The sequence below is a fragment of the Lemur catta genome, chromosome 9, assembly GCF_020740605.2.
Source record: "Lemur catta isolate mLemCat1 chromosome 9, mLemCat1.pri, whole genome shotgun sequence".
NCBI classification, from domain to species: domain Eukaryota; kingdom Metazoa; phylum Chordata; class Mammalia; order Primates; family Lemuridae; genus Lemur; species Lemur catta.
Window position 1 is genome coordinate 50,571,672 of NC_059136.1, and position 20,531 is coordinate 50,592,202.

Sequence of the window (20,531 nt, forward strand, 5' to 3'; positions counted from 1 at the left end):
CAGATTGTTCCAGAACACAACAGTGCTCTGCTCTAGCTTCATCGTCTCCATCCCCTTCATCTCTGTTTCCTTGCCTCAACTAGATAAATATGTTTAGATTCACCTTTCTTTTTTTCTCCCAAGATTATAATTCTAGAAACATTAATTCTTTTTATGGTTCCCTTTATCTTTCTTTTCTCTTCTAATGTCTTATTCTTTTTCCCGCCAACTATTACTAATATAATTGTGTTATTCCTTTTTTATTTTTTAGTTAACACAACAGAGCTGTTTTTCTAAACTGTGTTGAGTAAAACTTTTGATAAATTATATTTGTGGTCAAATAAGTTTGAAAATGTGGACATACAATATCCCCATTACACATTAAGCATATTAAAGTTTCTAAAAATTTTGAGTGAAAAAGAAAATTTAATTTTAACCCAGCATTTCCCAACTTACTTAACTGTAGAATCCACATTTTGAGACCCATCTATTGTATTCTGTCCCACACATGTTGGTAAAAGCCACCCTATAAAATATATAGTATCTAAGTTTGGATCTTTATGGGCAGGTAGAACTCTTTGCCCTGCATGTACTTGTGGAGGAAGTGTAGGAGTTTTTTGTTCATTCAATAAATTACAAGCCTGTTCTTAAATATATGTGAATTGAATGTGTGAATGTAGGTGAGGATTTAAAATAAAAACACTGATAGATCTTTCTATATTACTATATGTAACTCATAATAATATGACAAGTTATGATTTTTGACTACTCAGTAAGAAGCTTACAAGTATAACCCACTTGAATGGAGTAACAATAAAGTAAAGGACTCACCTGAAATGTTTGACTACTTTTTAAAGCAAAAATAACCTATCTTTGTAGGAGAATAAATTTAGTTAACTTACCAAAAACTTTTGGGATGTAGTTAATTGTTTATGTTTTAAAACTTGTAAGTAACACTTATTATTAATAGACATGTAAATATATCCAAGTGTGTATAAAATATGATAAATATATTTCATTTAAAAACCCTTTGTCAGTAGTTAGAGCAGGCAGAACAATAGTCCACACCACACATTTTCCCTTATCCTTAATTTGTGGCCCTTTCCAGTAGACAGTAGGAGATGCCTATCATATACCTACTGAGAAGGTAGACAGGCTTTAGTGAAGGAGCAGTTAGTCCTTCAGAAGTTGTTATTACAAGTAAGTCAGTCACTTTGAAGGTCTGGAGCACTGCTATATAACAGAAATTCCTGTGAGAAGAACATGTTTTATATGTCTGCTATTTACTACGGTAGCTACTAGATATGTGTGGCTATTGAGTAGTTGAAATGTAGCTCTTATGGCTGAGAAATTGAATTTTAGATTTTACTTAATTAAATAGCTACTTGTGGCAAGTGGCTACCATTGGGATAGCACAATCTAGAGCAAATTTCATCAGACCCAGTATTTTTAAATAGGGACTTATTTATAGAAAATTAGGTTGTACATTTTTTACCCTTATGAAAAGACCTTTAATAGTAAACCTTTTTAATAGTACATTTCAATATTTTAATTATAATTCAAATTTACATTCAAACAGCTTCAGAATATTTTTATAACACAGTTTTTATTTGTACTGTCTTATTCTAAAATACTCAATTTTCCTACAGATAAAAAATATGAAATTATTAAGCGTGATATTCTCCGTGGAAAGTCAGTGCCACATTATGCCGCTATTGAGCCTGATGGAAGTGGTCTAATGATTGTCTCCTATAAGTCTTTCGAATTTGTGCAGGTTGGTCAAGATCTTGAAGAAAATATGGATGAAGACATGTCTGAGAAAATCAAAGGTAATTTTACTTTAATCTTCATAGAGCTCATATGTTTATGTAAATAAATATTTTATGTCTGTTTTGTTTTCCCAGTTAGGTTATGGCTTCTACCAAGCAAGACAGATACTTATTTTTTCTTCATTTTCTTGCATATTACCCAGAAGGGTCTTTTGTAAAATATACCACCTAAATAGTGTGAACTCGTTTAATTTAATAATTTTGTAATTACCAAAACCTTTTTTTTCCCATTTAAAAAAGTTTGTTTAGTAAAAAGATGGGAGTGGCCATTCTAGGACACATAAACTCCAGAGAAATGAGGCCAGTGCTTCATGGTTAAAAGCTAAATTCTTTCTTATATTGGAAGAAGAGAAAGAAATTTAATAGGATTACAGTTTTTTCTGTACAAGGCTGGTTTAGGAGTTATAGCAAATTAATTAGTTTCTTCTTTCTTTTCTTTTTTTTTTTGTTATTTCAACAGATTTTTTTTTTTTTAACTATTAAGGGGGTACAAATGTTTTAGGTTGCATGTATCATTTTTGAGTCCCAGCTATAGGTGTGCCTGTCACCTAAACAGTGTTCACAGTACCCATCAGGTTAGTTTTTTACCCTCTTTTCCATGCCACCCTGGTTGATTTCCACTGAGTTTAGCTTCCCTCTGTGCACTTATGCGCTTCTTGGTTAGTTCCAATTTAATAGTGAGTACTTGTGGTGTTTGTTTTTCCATTCTTGAGTTACTTCACATAGGAGAATAGTCTCCAGTTCCATCCATACTGTTGAAAAAGTTATTAATTCATCTTTTTTTTTGGCTGAATAGTACTCCATGGTGTGTGTTTATATAAGTATATATATTTATGTACACACCCCGCATTTTATTAATCCACTCAAGAATTGATGGGCACTTAGGTTTATTCCACATCTTTGCAATTGTGAATCGTGCTACAATAAACAATCTAGTACAGTTGTCTTTTTAATGAGAAGTCTTCGGGTACATACCCAATAGTGGGATTGCTGGATCAAATGGTAGGTCCACTTTCAGTTCTTTGAGGAACCTCCACACTTTTCCTTAGAGGTTGTACTAATTTGCAATGTGTAAGTGTTCCTTTCTCTCTACATCCATTGACAGCAGCTATTATTTTTGGACTTTTCATTTTGTTAATCTTTTGTATTGTTTTTTTGTTTTGTTTTGTTTTCTAATTCATTTAGTTCTGCTCTGACCTTCCTTATTTCTTTTCTTCTGCTGGCTTTGGATTTGGTTTGTTCATCATTTTCTAATTCCTTGAGGTGTGCCATTAGGTTGTTAATTTGTTATCTTTCTGTCTTTTTGATGTAGGCACTGAAGGATATGAATTTTCCCCTGAGGAATACTTTTGCCATGTCCCATAGATTTTGATAGTTTGTGTCCCCTTTGTCATTCAGTTCAAAGAATTTTTTGATTTCTATCTTAATTTCATTCTTGATCCAGTAATCGTTCGGCAGCAGGTTGTTTAATTTCCATGACTTTGTATATGTTTTAGTATTTCTCTCATGATTGATCTATAGTTTTATTTTGCTGTGGTCTGAGAAGTATATGGTATAATTTTGATTTTTTTGAATTTGTTTTATGGCCTAAGATATGATCAGTCTTGGAGAATATCCCATGTGCTGCTGAGAAGAATGTGTATTCTATAGTTTTGGGGTAGAATGTTCTGTAAATGTCTGTTAGGTCAATTTGATTTAGAGTTTGGTTTAAGTCTATTGTTTCTTTATTTATTTTCTGCTTTGATTATTTGTTAAACTCTGACAATGGGGTGTTGAGGTCCCTAGCAGTTACAATGGTGCTATTTATTGTTTTGCTTAGGTCTAGTAAAATTTTCTTTATGTATCTGGGAGCTCCTGTGTTGGGTGCATATATGTATGTTTAGGATTGTTATGTCTTCTTGTGGGATAGCTGCTTTTACCATTATATAATGATCCTCTTTGTCTTTCTTTACCTTTGTTGGCTTAAATTCAATTTTATCTGATATGAGAATGGCTATACCTGCTCTCTTTCAATTTACGTTTGCATGGAATATTTTTTTCCATCCTTTCACATTGAGACTATGTGCGTTCTTGTGGTTTAGATGTGTTTCCTGGAGACAGCAGATATTTGGGTTGTTTTCCTTATCCATTCAGCCAGCCTATGTCTTCTCAGAGGAGCATTTGGTCCATTAACGTTAATTGATAGCATTGATATGTGAGCTGTTGTTCTGTTCATCTTGTTAGGTAGTCCCTTATTGCTTTGTTTTCCTCTTGTTCTATTGATTTATAAGAATTGGGAGTTTGGGGGTTTTTTTTTAGGTGAATTGACACTGGTGGTAATCTGTTTTGCTGATTTGTGTGTAGTGCAGTTTTGAGTATTTCATGAAGAGCAGCTCTGGTCCTGGCAAATTCCCTCAGTATTTGCTTGTCTGGAAAACATTTAATTTCTTCATCTATTGTGAAACTTAGTTTTGCAGGATACAAAATTCCAGGTAGGCAGTTGTTCTGTTTAAGTCGATTGAAGATGGGGTCCCAATTCTTTCTGGCATGTAAGGTTTCTTCTCCTTAGTCTAGCTTGTTAAAGCTTTCTGCTGTGTTTTGAAATTCCCTAAATGACTCTTTCATTTCTTTAAGTTCTGTTATATCTTTTCTTATGTTGTCTAGCTTTCTAGTGACGTTTTCATTTTTTTGACTTGATTTCTTGAATTTTTTTTTTTTTTGGCTTCTTTTTGTTGGTTTTCAGCTTTCCCTTCAATTCCATTCGTCTTATTTGCCATCCATATTCTGAATTCCTCCATTTCTGTCATTTCTGCTGTTTTCTTGTTGGTGGAGTCCACTACTGTAGCTCCATTGTGTTCCCTTGGCAGTGTTGAACTAGGTAGTTTTTCATGTTGTCAGGGTTCTTTTGTTTCTTTCTTTTCATCTGGCTCCTCTTTTGTCTCTGGGTTAATAGGATTACAGGGCACCTGTTCTCCTTTACTGGGGACTCTCTCGAACCAATTCCAGGCGTGACTGCTGCTTAGGGCTGGGGAGTCCTGAGTGAAGTGTTGGACCTCAGGGATGTTCTGCTGGCCCAGCGGTAGTGATGGGGCCTCAGTAGTGTTGTCTTGGGGACCAGGCACAACTCTGGAATCTCTGAGGTGGAGTCACAGGCTTGGTGGGAGCCCAGGAGCTACAGGCGCAAAGCCTGGGACTCTGGCACAGTGAAGGGTTTCAGTGTGGGCTCTGGGGATTTCTGGGGCTAAGCTGCCCATATTATGGTGGCTGTCCCACCAGTGTGGGGACTGATGATGTCTAGTTACGCAGGCATGGGTTTGTCTAAGTGGCTCAAGGTCCGTGTAGACTGGCCAGAGCTTCTGGTCAGCTAAGGTTCTCTCCCAACACCTAAGACCCATGAGGTGTAGCCCCACGGTTCCCAAGTGGTGCCTCTGGCATCTGAGGCTCCGCTTCTGTTTGCTTCCCATGCCAGGAGGAGTTCTGCTCAGTCTCCAGTCACAGGGCAAGACATAGGGGAGCATCTGTTCCCCCTCAAGCCCAGCAGGGGTTATGCAAAGGCTATTGCTGGAAGGCTGGGTCCTGAGCAGACCTGGCTCTGTATACCAAAATGATCAGGATGTCGTCAGTTTCAGAAACCTGGGATTGGTAGGCACCAGATCTCTGCCACACTCGCTCTCTGGTGGAATGTCTCTGTGCAGACTCAGAGCAGCTCTCCATCAGCCCAGAAGTCTGTAGTGGAAGAGGGAGCCACCTCAGAGATTGAGCTGCCTGTAACTTTTGTTTCTCTCCTAAAAGTCAGTGTCCCCTCGGGTTGCCTCTATCCCGCTGTCTTTACCTCTTTGCATCAGTGTCAATTGTATTGGCACCCCCAGCGTAATCTCTGATATGATGGGTGATACCTGTAAGAATCAGCCCCACCCTATTTGATTGAGTTGGTGGGTGCTGCTGTGAGCTATAGAGTTGTTCTCTCTGTGAGTGGTTGATGCTTGCAGGAAAGAGCCAACTGTGGAGATGTTCTTTTGTGCCTGTGATAAACTCTAGTCCCTCAGGTGAGTACTTGAATGCCTCAGGCTTTGGGAGGAGCCTTGTAGCTCCCAGGGGGTTGATTGCTTTCTACCACAGCAGGGATAGATGGAAGAGCGAGGCAGGGTGTAGTTAGGTTCTGCTAGCCTCCAAGGCTTTGCAAAACCTTGGCAGGGCTCAGAGGTGGTTTTCCTAGCCTCTAGGGTGCACCACTTGAAGGAGGGTCAAGGCAGGCTCTCCAGACCAGGAAGACTGCTTGTGAGGAAGGGACCACAATTCCCTGACAGCCTAGAGTGCCTGAACACACAGTACTTGGTTACTATGGTGCCATGGGCTGCCATCTTCCCTGCTGGAGGACCCACTCTAGCCCACAGCATGGCTTTCCTGAGGGGGAAATGGGTGCCCTCCCAGATTGCTGTGTCTTGGACCCCCACAGTATTCTCCTGTCAGTTTCACTTATGTGAGCTCTCTTGCCTCCTGAGTCCAGCTTCCAAAGCTCCCTTTTATGTCTTCCAGTGACCTGCTTGTGTCCTGGGGGCACGGGATCTGGCCTGTGTGTCTGACCCTTGGCTGGCAAGAGTCTCCAAGAAACATTGGTGGGCAGGGAGCTCCCAAATCAGGTACTCCAGGTCCACCACAGGTCCTCACAGGGAAAGGCGTGGGCCACTGTCTGTGGAAACCTCAAACTGCAGGAGGTGCCAGCTGGGGAGAGGTGGCAACTGGCGAAATTCTTGGCTCAAACTCTTCTCTGGTTGCAGTGGGTGGTGGAGGGGTGGGGAAAGATAAGAGTCTGAATGGAAGAAAGCCAGCTCTCCAGCCTTTTGAGTCACTCTCCTTGGAGGGGAACCCAGCACGGAGTGTTGAAGCTTTGGCATCATGCAAGTTCCCCCACAATTACTTGGTTGCTTCAGTGTTTGGGCTTGTGGAAGTGGAAAAGCTTCCAGGTAACTTGGTAGCCCGCTGATCACCAAAAGAGTGTGGGAGAGAAAAGGAGATTCCTCCTTTCCCCTTTACTGGGCTCCGAGCCTCTCTGGGTTTGATCCTCCCTGATTTCCTTTTTTTCCATTATCCTCTTCTTTCTCTTCAGAATTTTCCTCTGTGAGGTCCCTGGCAGGCTCTGGCACTTCTTTCTACCATGGACACCTGAGCTGCATCCCCGTTCCCGTCTCCTTTATCTGAAACCCTTCTTTTTCTCCAGCACAGTTTGGCAAGGGATGTCTCTAGTCAGCCATCTTGCCCCTCCCTCTCCCAAAACCATTTTTAATAAAATCTGTGTATTAGCTTACTTAATTAGATGTTTAATAAATAATTATCAAATAAATAAATAATGCCTATTTGCTATTAGCATTTGAGAAGCCATTATGATAGCATTGAAGATATTAGTCTTTTTAAATAAGCTGAACTAATGTACATGTTCTTACCTTTTGTACTAAAGTGAAAGAAAGTTCCTTGAGGGCAGAATCACTAAGTTTTCTCAATGTTTGTCATGTTTTAGAATGAAAAGATTAACAAGGTCTTTTAGAAGAAACTCACATTTATATGTAAAGAATGCACATTCTTTTAAAGCTATTATAGAGAACATCCCTCTATAGTCATTACTGTTCATATTTCTGATATTCATAGCCAGAGAATAGTATATTTTACTTAACAGATTTTTACAACATTTAACAATCATACATATTATTCTTTGAATTTACTCCCCCAAACAATGGGGTTATTTGGAAAGAAATTAATCTACCTTTTTTTGTTGAACAATTATTTAAAAGAAAAGTTAGTTTTACTATTTTTATATACTTTACAAAGTGAATTCTTAGAAAAAAGTATTTGAAAATATTAATGTAATAAACATTTGAAAAGTATTTTTCTCAGGTTGATAAATATATGCACCACTGAATACAAAAACTTGTGCTTGGTGGCCTTTAGCCTTTTAACACCTTGGTTTCCTCATATGTATTTGCTTTTTGTTCGGTTATCTCTAAGCTCCCTTTCTGAATAAATTTTACTGTTATGTCTTAAGTATAATGTTAAACTCTCCTTAAGCTCAGCATCAGTAGCTATTCATATCATTAGACCGCATGCCCTTTAGAGCTCCTTTGGTGAGCAATTTTGAAGGAATGAATGAATGCCTTGATCTTTGGACATTCTGCCTAGATAACTAGGACCATGCAATTCCAAGATAGATTACAGCCAAAGCAGAATATAGCATATGTTTAAGTCGCTGTCAACCCAGGTATTGTTTTTCTTGTTGACATCTCATATTATATCTTGAATTCCTCCTGAATTCATTATTTATTTTGTCACAGTATTTTCACAATAATAAAGGAAAAATGTCATAATTTTTTAAAAAGTGTGTATAGTTTGGCATTTAGCATGTTTAACAGCTTTCGAAGTGTATATACTGGATTCATTTTCTATAAACTGCTAGAAGACTCATGTTGTCTATTGGCTATTTGATATTGTCATAGTAATATAAACAATAATATATATTTTTAAAGACCTAAAACACAATCTCTAAAGGCATAGAAAGGCACTCAAAACAACCAACAATTGAGAAAATTATTTAGGTGTTTGTACACTTTGGTGGGAAGGGGATTAAAAAATTCTGACTTTCTCTTTAGTCTGCTTCCATGGCCTTTAATTTATACTAAGACTACATGTGATTTTGCATACTCCTCCCATCCCCATTATCTAGCAGAAGTTATCTGTTGAGTGATTATTATATATAAACTGCTTTGCTAGCCTTTGTGGGAAACATATTTTGTATTCTTTTGAACTAAGAATTCTGTGTGTGTGTGTGTGTGTGTGTGTGTATCTAAATTTAAGGGAAAGAAGGAGGAGGGAGGGATACAGGGAGGCAGAGAGGGAAGGAATGGGAATTAAGGATTGGTGTCGTTAGTGTTTTGTAAGTGCTTATCTCCTGAAGCATTAGGTAAGCCTGGAAAATGTCAATTGCAATTGCTATAGATCTTTGAGCGAAAATTCCCCAAAGAGATCTGTGTATGTTTGTTTATAATTACTTTTTTGTGAGATGACCATTTGAAAATAATGCTAAAATTCTAAATTCTTTCAGATAAGTTTTTTTTTTTTTTCTGGTAGGTTCTGGACTCTAATTTTATATATTGTAGTCTCTAATATTTTATTACATAATGTATTTTTCTTTTCCCAGTAGAACCTCTGTATTACTGGCAACAGACTGAAGATGATTTGACAGTAACAATACAGCTTCCAGAAGACAGTACTAAGGAGGATATTCAAGTACAGTTTTTGCCTGATCACATCAACATTGTGCTGAGGGATCACCAATTTTTAGAAGGAAAGCTCTATTCATCTATTGATCATGAAAGCAGTACATGGATAATTAAAGAGGATAATAGGTATTTTTATAGTTTTATTTATACTTAAAATTTTCTTTTAATTATTTTACTTTTTTCTTTTCTTTCCACATAGTTATGTCTGTATTGTTTTTTATTTTTCTTAAGATAGATTAAAAATAGAATTGCTGGGTTAAAGAGGATAATTGTAGTTGAGATTACAGATATAGTTAGTATATCACTAACTATATATACTAACTATATCTGTAAGTATAGTTATCACTTGCAGTATATAGAAGTGTGAAAATTATTATTTTAATTTGTACTTTTTAAAACCTTTTTAATAGAAATAATTTTTTCTGTTAACTTTAATTTGCTGACTAGACAATACATTCCCATTCTTTAAAATCTAAAATATATATGAGGATGTATAGTGAGAAGTCTCTCGAATTCAGGCCTGCCAGTCACCTATCCTCCTACTCCCCAAAATCAGTTATTAGCTTTTTAAAGAGGTATTTTATACATATTCAAACAGCATGTGTATACATATATTTTTTTAAGAAAAAAAAATTAACACATACAATAGAGTTATATAGCTTGCTTTTGTTCACTTTTAATAGCTGTCTTGGAGATCTTTCCATAATAAATATATAACAATTTTTTATTTCTTTTTTATCACTTCATGGTATTTTACTCCATCAACTCTACCATCATTTTAAAAAATTGGTCCTCTATTCTACATTTAGATTGTTTTCAATCTTTTGTTATAGCGAATAACTTCCATATGTATTTATTGATTATTTCACATGTGTAGAAATGTATATATATAAAGGATAAATTTCTGTAGGTGAAATAGTATTTCTTTGAAAATGGTGGTGGATAGATATTTTCTTATGTACATTGTCCATTTACATTTCTTTTTGCAAATTGTGTATTCAGGACATAAAATAATAAAAGAAATACATGATAAGTTGGAATTCATCAAAATAATTTTCTGTATACCAAAATTAAAAATTTCTGTTTTTCTAAATATCCTATTAAGAAAACAAAAAGATGAGCCATAGAGTGGGAAAAAAGTTTTTCACAGTACTCATCTCAAACAAAGGAGAATTATATTCTCAGTGTATAAGGATGCCCTACCAATTTGTAACAAAAAGATAACCCAGGCCGAGTGTGGTGGCTTACACCTGTAATCTTAGCACTCTGGGAGCCCGAGGCGGGCGGATCGTTTGAGCTCAGGAGTTCGAAACCAGCCTGAGCAAGAGTGAGACCCTGTCTCTACTAAAAATAGAAAGAAATTATATGGACAGCTAAAAATATATTTAGAAAAATTAGCCAGGCATGGTGGCGCATGCCTGTAGTCCCAGCTACTTGGGAGGCTGAGGCAGTTGGATCGCTTGAGCCCAGGAGTTTGAGGTTGCTGTGAGCTAGGCTGATGCCAGGGCACTATAGCCCAGGCAACAGAGTGAGACTCTGTCTCAAAAAGAAAAAAAAGATAACCCAATTTTAAAAATGGTCAAATGATTTGAATGGACATGTCACAATAGAAGATATATGAAGGCTGGTAAGCATAAGAAAAAGTAATCATTATCAGTTATTAGGGAAATTAAAGTCAGAATGAGACATCAATGCATGGCTAAAACTAAAAAGATTGACAGTATCAAATGTTGGCAAGGTTATTGAGCACCAGCAACTTGTGCATGTCTGGTGTGAATGTAAAATAATACAGTCACTTTGGCAAACTGTTTAGCAGTTTCTTACCATGTTAAACATAAACCTACTTTGTAACCCAGCAATTCTACTCAATGTTTACCTAAGAGAAATGAAAGTGCATGTTAAAAAACAAAGCCAAAACAAATTTGTAAAAGTAGATTCATAGCAGTATTACTTAGAAAAGCCAAAAACTGGAATCAACTCCAATGTTCATGAAAAGGTGAATGGATAACTACATGTGGTATATTTATACAATGGAATGCCACTCTGTAATTAAAATAGAATACTGATAGGTACAGCAATATGAATTAATCAAAAACATGTGGAGTGAAAGAAGCCAGAGACAAAAAACGTACATACTGTATGATTCCATATATGTAAAGTTCTAGAACTGGCAAAACTAATCTACAGTGATAAAAATCAGAAAAGTGGTCACCTATAGGTCTTAGGGGTATTGACTAGAAAAGGATAGAGGGGAACTCCTGGATGGTGGAAATGTTCAGTATCTTCATTGGGTTACACAGGTGTATGCATTTGTCAAATTCAGTGAATTCTGCACTAAATCTGTGAATTTTGTTTATAAATTGCACCTCAATAAAACGAGTAAAAAGTATGCTAAAAAAGATAAACAAAGTTAAGCATCTTATAAAACTATAATCCTCTGCCCCTACTACCATGCCTCTTTTCAAATCTATTGTCTCAGACACAATACTTCCCATTAATAAAATCACTTTCTTTTATTTTAGATCAAGTCCTAGTAATTATGGGATTCAGTGATGGATTAATGAATAGCATTAGGCACTTTTTTAAATGGTCAAATTTTGTCAGAAATGGTTATTTGGTTGATTTAAAATACAACCTAAATCTTTTGATTTAAGTTAATGTTGCATAAAGAATAAATTAGATGTTTTTACACAAAAATGGTTCTTGATTAGTAGTATATGACCCATATGAGTCTGAGATGAGTCTAAATCATGGGAGTCTAAGAAATATGTATCTAGTTCAAAGAAAGCTTGCAGTTTTAAAAGCAGGTATCTTAAATTCATTTTATTAATGGTGACATTTGGTGATTTGGTTACAGTTTTTAATATATAAAAACAATTATCTGAAAGGTTCTTTTAAAAATATTTTATATTTCTGCATACGCTATTTAATCATATTTGTATATATGCAAGATTTATGGGTAGCATTTGTAAATTGGCAAACCAACTAGACTATATTTTAAGTCATCAAGCAATAACCCAGCAAAGATCTGGGGATGGGGGGGGATAGCTGGATTTCATGCAAATAGTTTTGGCATTCAATACGTGAAATATAGACTAGTATTGTTTTTTCATTAAATATAAAGTATTTGATTACAGTTTTTGTTATGAAACATAATTACAGTTTGGTGTAGGTGGTACCATTGATTTGGAAACACATGATTTTCTATACTTGATTAAATTTTTATATCTCTGATTTTGAAATAGTTAATGTTCTCTCTCACTTTGGAAGAATTTGTTAAATAATCTGTAGTTTAGTATGTATGGCATTGCATGTTTCTTTTTGTTTGGATGGCAGGATATGATACTAGTTTAAAATGTAGAAATGAGGTTGTGTGAAAAGGGTTGCCTTGACTGTGCAAATTAATGATGGTTCAGAAATTCTTTATAACTGAGATTGTATGAACTCTTTCAAACCTCTTTAGGTAGCAACTAAGAACAGTATTTATACATTCTGTTCACTGGGTAAAAGTTCTTTAATAGTTATTTATATATATTTTTTCAGAGAGGCAGAATAGTGCAATAGTGAAGAAATAGGGACTTGAAGCCAGACCGCTTTACTAGCTTGTAACCTTGGCAAGTTTCTTAACCTCTCAGTGCTTTTTTTTTTTTCTTACTTGTATAATGGAGATGATAATAGTACTTACAGTACTTTATTTGACAATAAATGAGTTAAAACATGTAAAGTGCTTAAGATAGCACCTGGCATGTGGTAAGCATTAGGTAGGTATAAGATGCTGTCATTACTATTTTCATCATCATCAGTATTATCGAGATTAGCTTTTTCCTTAGAAAATATAACTAAATCTGGGCATTATTGATTGTGGTGGTAATTTTCAGTGCTTATGATAGGGATTCATATTACATGAGAAAGGTATTATTTTGTATAGTCTCTTAAAATAAGTAGTTTCAGAAAATTTTTTAAGTGCTGTAATTAATTCATGATGTGGTGATAATAACAGCCTTGAAATTTAATAGCTGATAAGTTTGCATGTCCTGTTTGATAATTATGATAATAGTTATTGTGTTCTTGCAGCTGTTTGCTTGCAGTTATGTTCCAGGGCATGGGTTAGTGTGGCACACGTGTACCAAAGATGTCACGTGCAAAAGGTTGCTTTGCTGAGAAACAGCTACCACCACTACACTTTTCTCCCCATGACAGCAACAGCTGCTCCAAAAGTGTCTTACTTGGGTTTTCTTTCGTATTCTAGAGGAACATGAGCCAACTTCCCTATTCTCCTGGGTCCATAGTCTGCCCTGGCTCAGCTCTCTTTCCTTTTTCTGCTGCGTTAGTCCTTGATCTCAGGGCTCCCTCCCAGGCCCTTTTCAGTGCATTTGGAATTTCTGTTTAATGGCTTAAGTGTACAGAATTAGATTTTAAATAAGTTAACAGAGAACACATTGACATCTTTTCTTCTTGTATTGCCAAAGTTAATTTTTTTCCTAGTTCCTATATTTCTTTTCAATTCTTTAAAATCTGTATTTTAAAAATTAAGATTTACATTGATTTAACTGCCTGATCTTCAGATTAATAATCATATGTTGTGGCTATTAGTTTGTGAAAATAAAGTTAATTGTTGGTTTCACACATAAAGAGATGCCTTTTAGTTACAGGCCCTTTCCAATTTGCTTACTTACATACGCGCCCCCACCCCCATTCCCCAAATATCTCATAGATCCATGCTTCCTGCATATTTGTTACTTAAGTTCAGTAACATACTGCACACCTGGACTACAACAATACTTTCTGGGTGGTCTCACTCTTACCAATCACTTCTCTCTTCAAGAGATTTGATGTACCATTTCCGGTGGTACTTTTTGTTTGTTTATTAAATCTAAATTATTTACCCTCGGATTATAGGTTTTTCCATCATGTGCAAAACTACAATCAACAAGATTTTTGGTAAAACCTTCTCTTTTGGTAAAACACTAGATGGGTTATTTCTGTAGAAGATTCTTCTGTTTGTTATGGATTGTATAATTTGTATAGTTGTTCATGTAACATCACTTTTCTCATTTAAACTTCTAGCTTGGAGATTTCCTTGATTAAGAAGAATGAAGGACTGACATGGCCAGAGCTAGTAGTTGGTGATAAACAAGGGGAACTTATAAGAGACTCAGCCCAGTGTGCTGCAATAGCTGAACGTTTGATGCATTTGACCTCTGAAGAACTGGTAAGCAGTTGCAATAGTGTGACTTTCCAAGGATCCAAAAGTATGTTATGTTAGGATTATGCCTTGTTTTTCAAACATTATCTTGCTTTTCCTAATATAAAAGACACAGATCAGGTCTGTTGACCTGACTGATGTTTGAATGTGGCTTAAAGTTATAATATTTATTTCTTATACCGTGTGAATACATATATGTGTGAGCATGTTATATAGGGTGTTTTTGTGTGTGTATGCATGTATCTCTCTCTCTCTCTCTCTCTCTCCATATACTCTCCTTAGAAAAATCAACTGACCAGTGCCAGTAGGGACAAAAATTACCATTTTACAGTCTATTTGCTAATAATATACTTAACATTGTTGGTATTTTCAAGGTCATCTTAGAATACAACAAGGAGATATTAAGGAAATGCATGTGTGCGCACACACGTGCTAATGTGTGTGTGTGTGTGTGTGTGTGTGTATAATCTCATACATGAGTTATTTTTGATTGATAAAGTAAATTCATTGCAATGATTAAAATGACAACACTCAACCATGGGCCAGGCATGGTGGCTCACACCTGTAATCTTAGCACTCTGGGAGGCCAAGGCAGGAGGATCACTTGCAGTCAGGAGTTCGAGACCACCCTCAGCAAGAGGGAGACACCATGTCTACTAAAAATAGAAAAAATTAGCCGGGCAACTAAAAGTAGAAACAAAAAAAATTTGCCAGGCATGGTGTCACGCACCTGAAGTCCCAGCTACTCGAGAGGCTGAGGCAGGAGGATCACTTGAGCCCACGAGTTTGAGGTTGCTGTGAACTAAGCTGATGCCACAGCACTCTAGCCTAGGTGACAGAGCAAGACTCTGTCTCAAAAAGAAAAAAAAAATTCAACCATGAGATTCCCATTCTAATGACTTGTAAGATCATGTTAAGAATTTAAACAAATATAGCAATACACCAGAATTTCAGTTTTATGTTCATTTTTCAAAAATTATATCAGCATATAAAATGTCTGATTTATTGCCATCTTGAAATATAGTAATGAGAAATACTGTATGAAGAATGATTTACTCCATAGGATTAACTGTATCCTAAGGTAGAAAAGGATTAGAATACTCAAAGTGAATATCTCTATCAAAAAGAAACATACAGGTTGGGCATGGTGGCTCACGCCTGTAATCCTGGCACTCTGGGAGGCCGAGGTGGGCAGATTGTTTGAGCTCAGGAGTTCAAGACCAGCCTGAGCAAGAACGAGACCCCGTCTCTACTAAAAACAGAAAGAAAGTATCTGGCCAACTAAAAACAAATATATAGAAAAAATTAGCCGGGCATGGTGGCGCATGCCTGTAGTGCCAGCTACTGGGGAGGCTGAGGCAGAAGGATCTCTTGAGCCCAGCAGTTTGAGGTTGCTGTGAGCTAGACTGATGCCATGGCACTCTAGCCCAGGCAACAGTGAGACTCTGTCTCAAAAAAAAGAAACATAGCCAGAATACAGAAAGCAGGTTTTATGTTTGCCAGCAATAATTGAAAATTTCAGAAATCATTGGAATTCATATGTAGGACTACAAACTTTGATTACATAGCCCTTTTTACAACATGCCATGAGGTCTGCATTGCCTTATGTTCATTCATTCAGCAAGTATTTATTGTGGTAGGCTCTGGGGATAAAATAGTGATAGTAGTAGAGGCTTATTTTGAGATTGTAGATAATTGCCATTAACTGCTTTTGAAACTTTGTGTTTTCAGATGAATATTGGTGCTTATGAGAAAGTTATTGATACCTGAACACAAGTGTGTTTGTTACATTTTGAAAAAATATAGAATCTTGTCATCTGCAACAAAATCAGTTTTGTGTTTTTCAAATCTTTATATTTGCCTTACTGCAAGGATTAGGACCTCTACTCCACTGTTACCTAGAAATTATGAATGGTAAAAGCAGACATTTTTCCCCTATTTGTGATGTTTTGGGAAAGGAATTGGATATTTTATCATTAAGTATGATAGATTTTTATCACATTGACGAAATTTCCTTCTATCCCAGTGTGCTGAAAGTTTTTATTATAAATGCCTATAGAATTTTCTGCCTTTGTGGGATAAACCTCACTTGGTCATCATGTGTTATTCTTTTTACATGTTCTGGATTTGATTTGCTCATATTTTGTTTAGGACTTTTATATCTGTTTGTGAGGAATATTGAGTAGTTAAGTTTGGTTTTGTCTTTTACTATCCTTTCCCAGTTTTAGTATTTGGGTAATGCTGGCTTCATAAAATGATTAGGGAAGTGTTCCCTACTCTGTTTCTGCAAGAATTAGTATAGAATTGGTGTTATATATATATTTTCTTTAAATGTTTGGTAGAATTTGTCAGTGAAACCATCAGGGCCTGGAGTTTTCTTTTTTGGAAGGTTTTTTTCTGTGAATTTAATTTCTTTAACAGATATAAGACAGTTTTGCACATCTACTTCTATTGACTTTTTTTTTCTATTTTCAGTTTCTTCATTTCTGTTACTATGTTTATTATTTTTTCCCCTTTTGCTTACTTGGGATTCATTTTGCCCTTTTTTTTTTATGTTTTTGAAAGTGATAGCTTAGATGGTTGATTTTTGACCTTTCTCTTCAAATGAAAGCATTTAATGCTACATACTTCCTTCTAAACAATATTTTAGTTGCATTTTGCAAATTTTCAGCCTATCTTAATTCCATGAGCGATTGATTTAATTTAATGCTGGGTTTCACTCTTTAAATGGCTGGTTTATTCTTTGTTCTTACTCCTAGGGCAAAACTTTATTTATCTCAACTTAAAGGCTGGGATGTTTACCAGGGTTTTCCCTCCTGTGTGGACCCTCAGCTCTAATTTTTTTCTCCCAAGCACTTTGATAATACTCAAACTCTGCTTATTAGCCCCTTATTTGCTGTTTTCTGCTTGTCTTTTTCAACTCAGCTTAGAAATCAGTAGATGGCCCTTGGAAAGCAGCATGGCAAGTTTGACTCTGCTTTTTCTCTGTAATCTTGTCCTGTTGAGTACTAGCTGCCTTGATAGTCTTGAACTTTTAATTTTTCCTATCTCTAACATATGGATAATAAGAAGAGGAAGGAGGAGAATTGTGGGGGGTGGCTTCTGTATTCCACGGGACATATATGTCTCCTCGAGTCACTGTGACAGAATGGCACCGACTAACCAAGAGATTGCTGGAAGTGCCTTTTCAGCCAGCCACAGCAACCATAATTGTTCCTGTTGATATTTAGACTGGAGCCAATAGCCACAACTAGGTGGTCCCATATCTTAGTGGGGACCTGGACAGATAGCGATTACATAGATCCTCTAGAACTCCTAGCCTCTTGGTTTTAGACTCTCTCAGGTCATTCCATTAAGTTCTCAATAACTTAAGAAGTAACATAACTCTATATTTTGGCAAACTAAGTGTGTGTACATTTGGTCAATTATAGAGTCATATTTCTGTTATATACAAATATATGTTAATTTATTGCTTAATTATTGGGATCTTATTACTCTGCAAGGGATATGAGACCAGACAGTAATCCTGGCATTTAAGCAAGAGAACGTATTGAAATTACTTTTATGATTTTATTTATTTCTACTTTTGGCTTATTATTAACTATACTTCTATGTTTTTGTTTGGATAGATATTTCTGTGTATGTGTATGTGTTTAGTGGTTGTTCTAGATTTTAGAGTATACAACTTTGACTTATCACCATCTATCTTCAAAAAATATATCACTTCACTTATAATTTAAGAACTTAATATTTCTGTTCCTTCATCCTTAGTATAATTGTCATACATTTTATATTCTACTTGTTATAAACCTTATAATACATTATTATTTTAGCCATAGTCTTCTTTTAAAGAGATTAAAAATGCAAAACCAAGTTATTCGTTTACTCACATATTGCCATTTCCTCTGTTGTTCATTCCTTTATGTTGACTCATATTTCCATCTGAGATCATTTTTTCTTGGATAAAGAATTTTCCTTAGCATTTCTTGTATTGTAGGTTTGATGGCAATAAATTCTCTCAGCTTTTGTCTGCAAAAATATTTATCTTCCTTTTTTCAAAGTTATTTTTGTAATGTATATAACTCAGCATTAACAGAGTTGGGGTTTTTTTTTTTTTTTTCCTTTTCTTTCAGAACTTCATCCCAAAACTATTAGATTTGCAGGGGGGGAAAAACCCTTCAAATATACTCCTTTGATTCTGGGTTACATAGTTTCTGATGAGAAGTCAGTTGTCTTTTGTGTCTTTGTTCCTTTGTACGTATTTTTTTTCCTCTGTCTGCTTTTAGGATTTTCTCTTTATTACTGCTTTTCAGCAATTTTGTTATAATATGACTCATAATTTTTGTTTTTTAAAAAAATGTTTGTTACACATGGGGTAAATCTATATGATTATAGTTTTCATCAAATTTGAAAAAGTTTTTGTCATTATTTCTTCACAGTTTTTTTCCATTCTTTCTGCCCTCTTCCAGTTACTTCCACATAGACTACTTAATATTGTTCCACAGGTCACTGGGTTTCTCTGTTTTTATTGTTTGTCTTTGTGCTTCACTTTGCATAGTCTCTACTGCTGTTTCAAGCTCACTGATCTTTTCTTCTGCAATGTCTAATCAACTGTCTATCCCATCTGTTTTGTTTTCCTTTAAGGTTTGTATTTTCATATCTAGAAATTCAGTTTGGTTCTTTTTTATATCTTCCATCTCTCTTTCTCAATGTATTTGTGTTTTCCATTACATCTTTTAGTATATAGAACATGTTTATAATAACTGTTTTAATGTCCTTTTCTGCTGACTCCATCATTCTGTCATTTCTATGTCTGTTTTTTTTATTATGTTTTATTGGTCATAGGTTTGAAATTAGTTTTTAATTATTGCTGTAATCTTAACATTTTTAAGCATAGAGAAATCCATACCCTTATTGTTGTTTGTTTGTTTTACTTATTTACTTATTTTATTTTCTGGTCTAAGAATCCAAATCCAGATAAAGAAAAACCTCCTTGTAATGCTCAAGAGTTAGAAGAATGTGATATTTTCTTTGAGGAGAGCTCCAGTTTATGCAGATTTGATGGCAGTACATTAAAAACTACTCATGTGGTAAGTTCTTGAACCTACCGTTTCTAAAACTTTGTGAATAAAATAGAGTTACTCAGATGATAATTGAATGATCAAATATATGTTTTGCAAACATAACTTGATTGGCAGTTATTGGCTGTGATAAATCTCATCATTCTTTAAAGTAGCATCTTTCCATAACACCTTACGCAATAATACAGTATTATGTTGTTTTGGTACTACTGTAAGTTGGTATCTTTCAATTAGCTGTTTTCTTTGCAGATGTTTAACATACAGTTGTGACCCTGTAATGTGTAACTCTTCACATTTACTTTTTTCATTCAACATTATGCCGTAAGCATTTCCTCATATTACTTAAATCTCTGATTTAACAATTGTATTATACTATGATGTTGGTTGTGTGTGTGTTTAGTGGTTGTCTCCATATTGCAATATACTTTTTCAGTCAGTTTTTAAAGCTGTATTATTTATGATGATGCTATTTTAAAAAATCCCTTTGTTACTTAAAGTCTTTTCTATATTCAGATATCTATCTAATAGAGTTCTAGAATTCAAATGAATGAATCATAGTCTAAGCCTCTTGCAAATTTATTTCCACTTTATATTCTCTTTAATAATGTTTACAGTTATCGCATGTTTCGCTGCATCTTTACGTTCAGTTTTTTGTTTGATCTTTACTAATTGGTTTGCAGTATATAGGATCTTATTTTTATCTGTGTTTTTTACTGTTGACTGTTTCATGTATTAACTATTTCTTTTGTGAAGAATTTTTTCATTTATTTGTCTCAATGTTTCTTATTTGTGTGACCTATTTTAAATTTGGAAAACCCTTCTATATCAAGTGATTTAACTTTTTCCTTATTTTTTCCCATTTTGGAATATTTTTATTCAACTCATTCTCATCTGAGACTTTTTCCCCTCCTCTCTCTGGTGTGCCATTCATTGCATTCTGTTTAGAAGCTCTGAGAGATTGTGCCTCAAGATTCAGAAGAATACTGCCTGTTGTGGCTTGGTGCAATAGATTAGATTTTTTTTTTTTTAATTTAGAACCTCTTTTAAATATTAGATATTGCTGCTTAGGGAAATCCTTAATCATTTGTTAACACTATATACCCATGTGTGTGTTTTATAGAGTTGTTTATGTGAGAAGGGTCTTTAGCATATTAGGAGCTAATTTGGAGCTGTGCACATAGAAATTAAT

General features: G+C 35.2%; 1 protein-coding gene across 3 annotated transcripts in view; it reads left to right on the top strand.

Annotated features, from left to right (window-relative positions):
• The window catches only part of NUDCD1 (NudC domain containing 1), a 79,488-nt gene that overhangs the window by 39,604 nt on the left and 19,353 nt on the right, over positions 1-20,531 (top strand). For 2 of the 3 annotated variants that reach the window (XM_045561809.1, XM_045561811.1), the window contains exons 5-8: positions 1,629-1,808; positions 8,974-9,181; positions 14,123-14,267; positions 19,226-19,351. In XM_045561809.1, coding sequence (XP_045417765.1) covers positions 1,629-1,808; positions 8,974-9,181; positions 14,123-14,267; positions 19,226-19,351 — 659 coding nt within the window. The remainder of the gene's footprint in view (positions 1-1,628; positions 1,809-8,973; positions 9,182-14,122; positions 14,268-19,225; positions 19,352-20,531) is intronic. The other variant, XM_045561810.1, reaches the window with a different exon arrangement.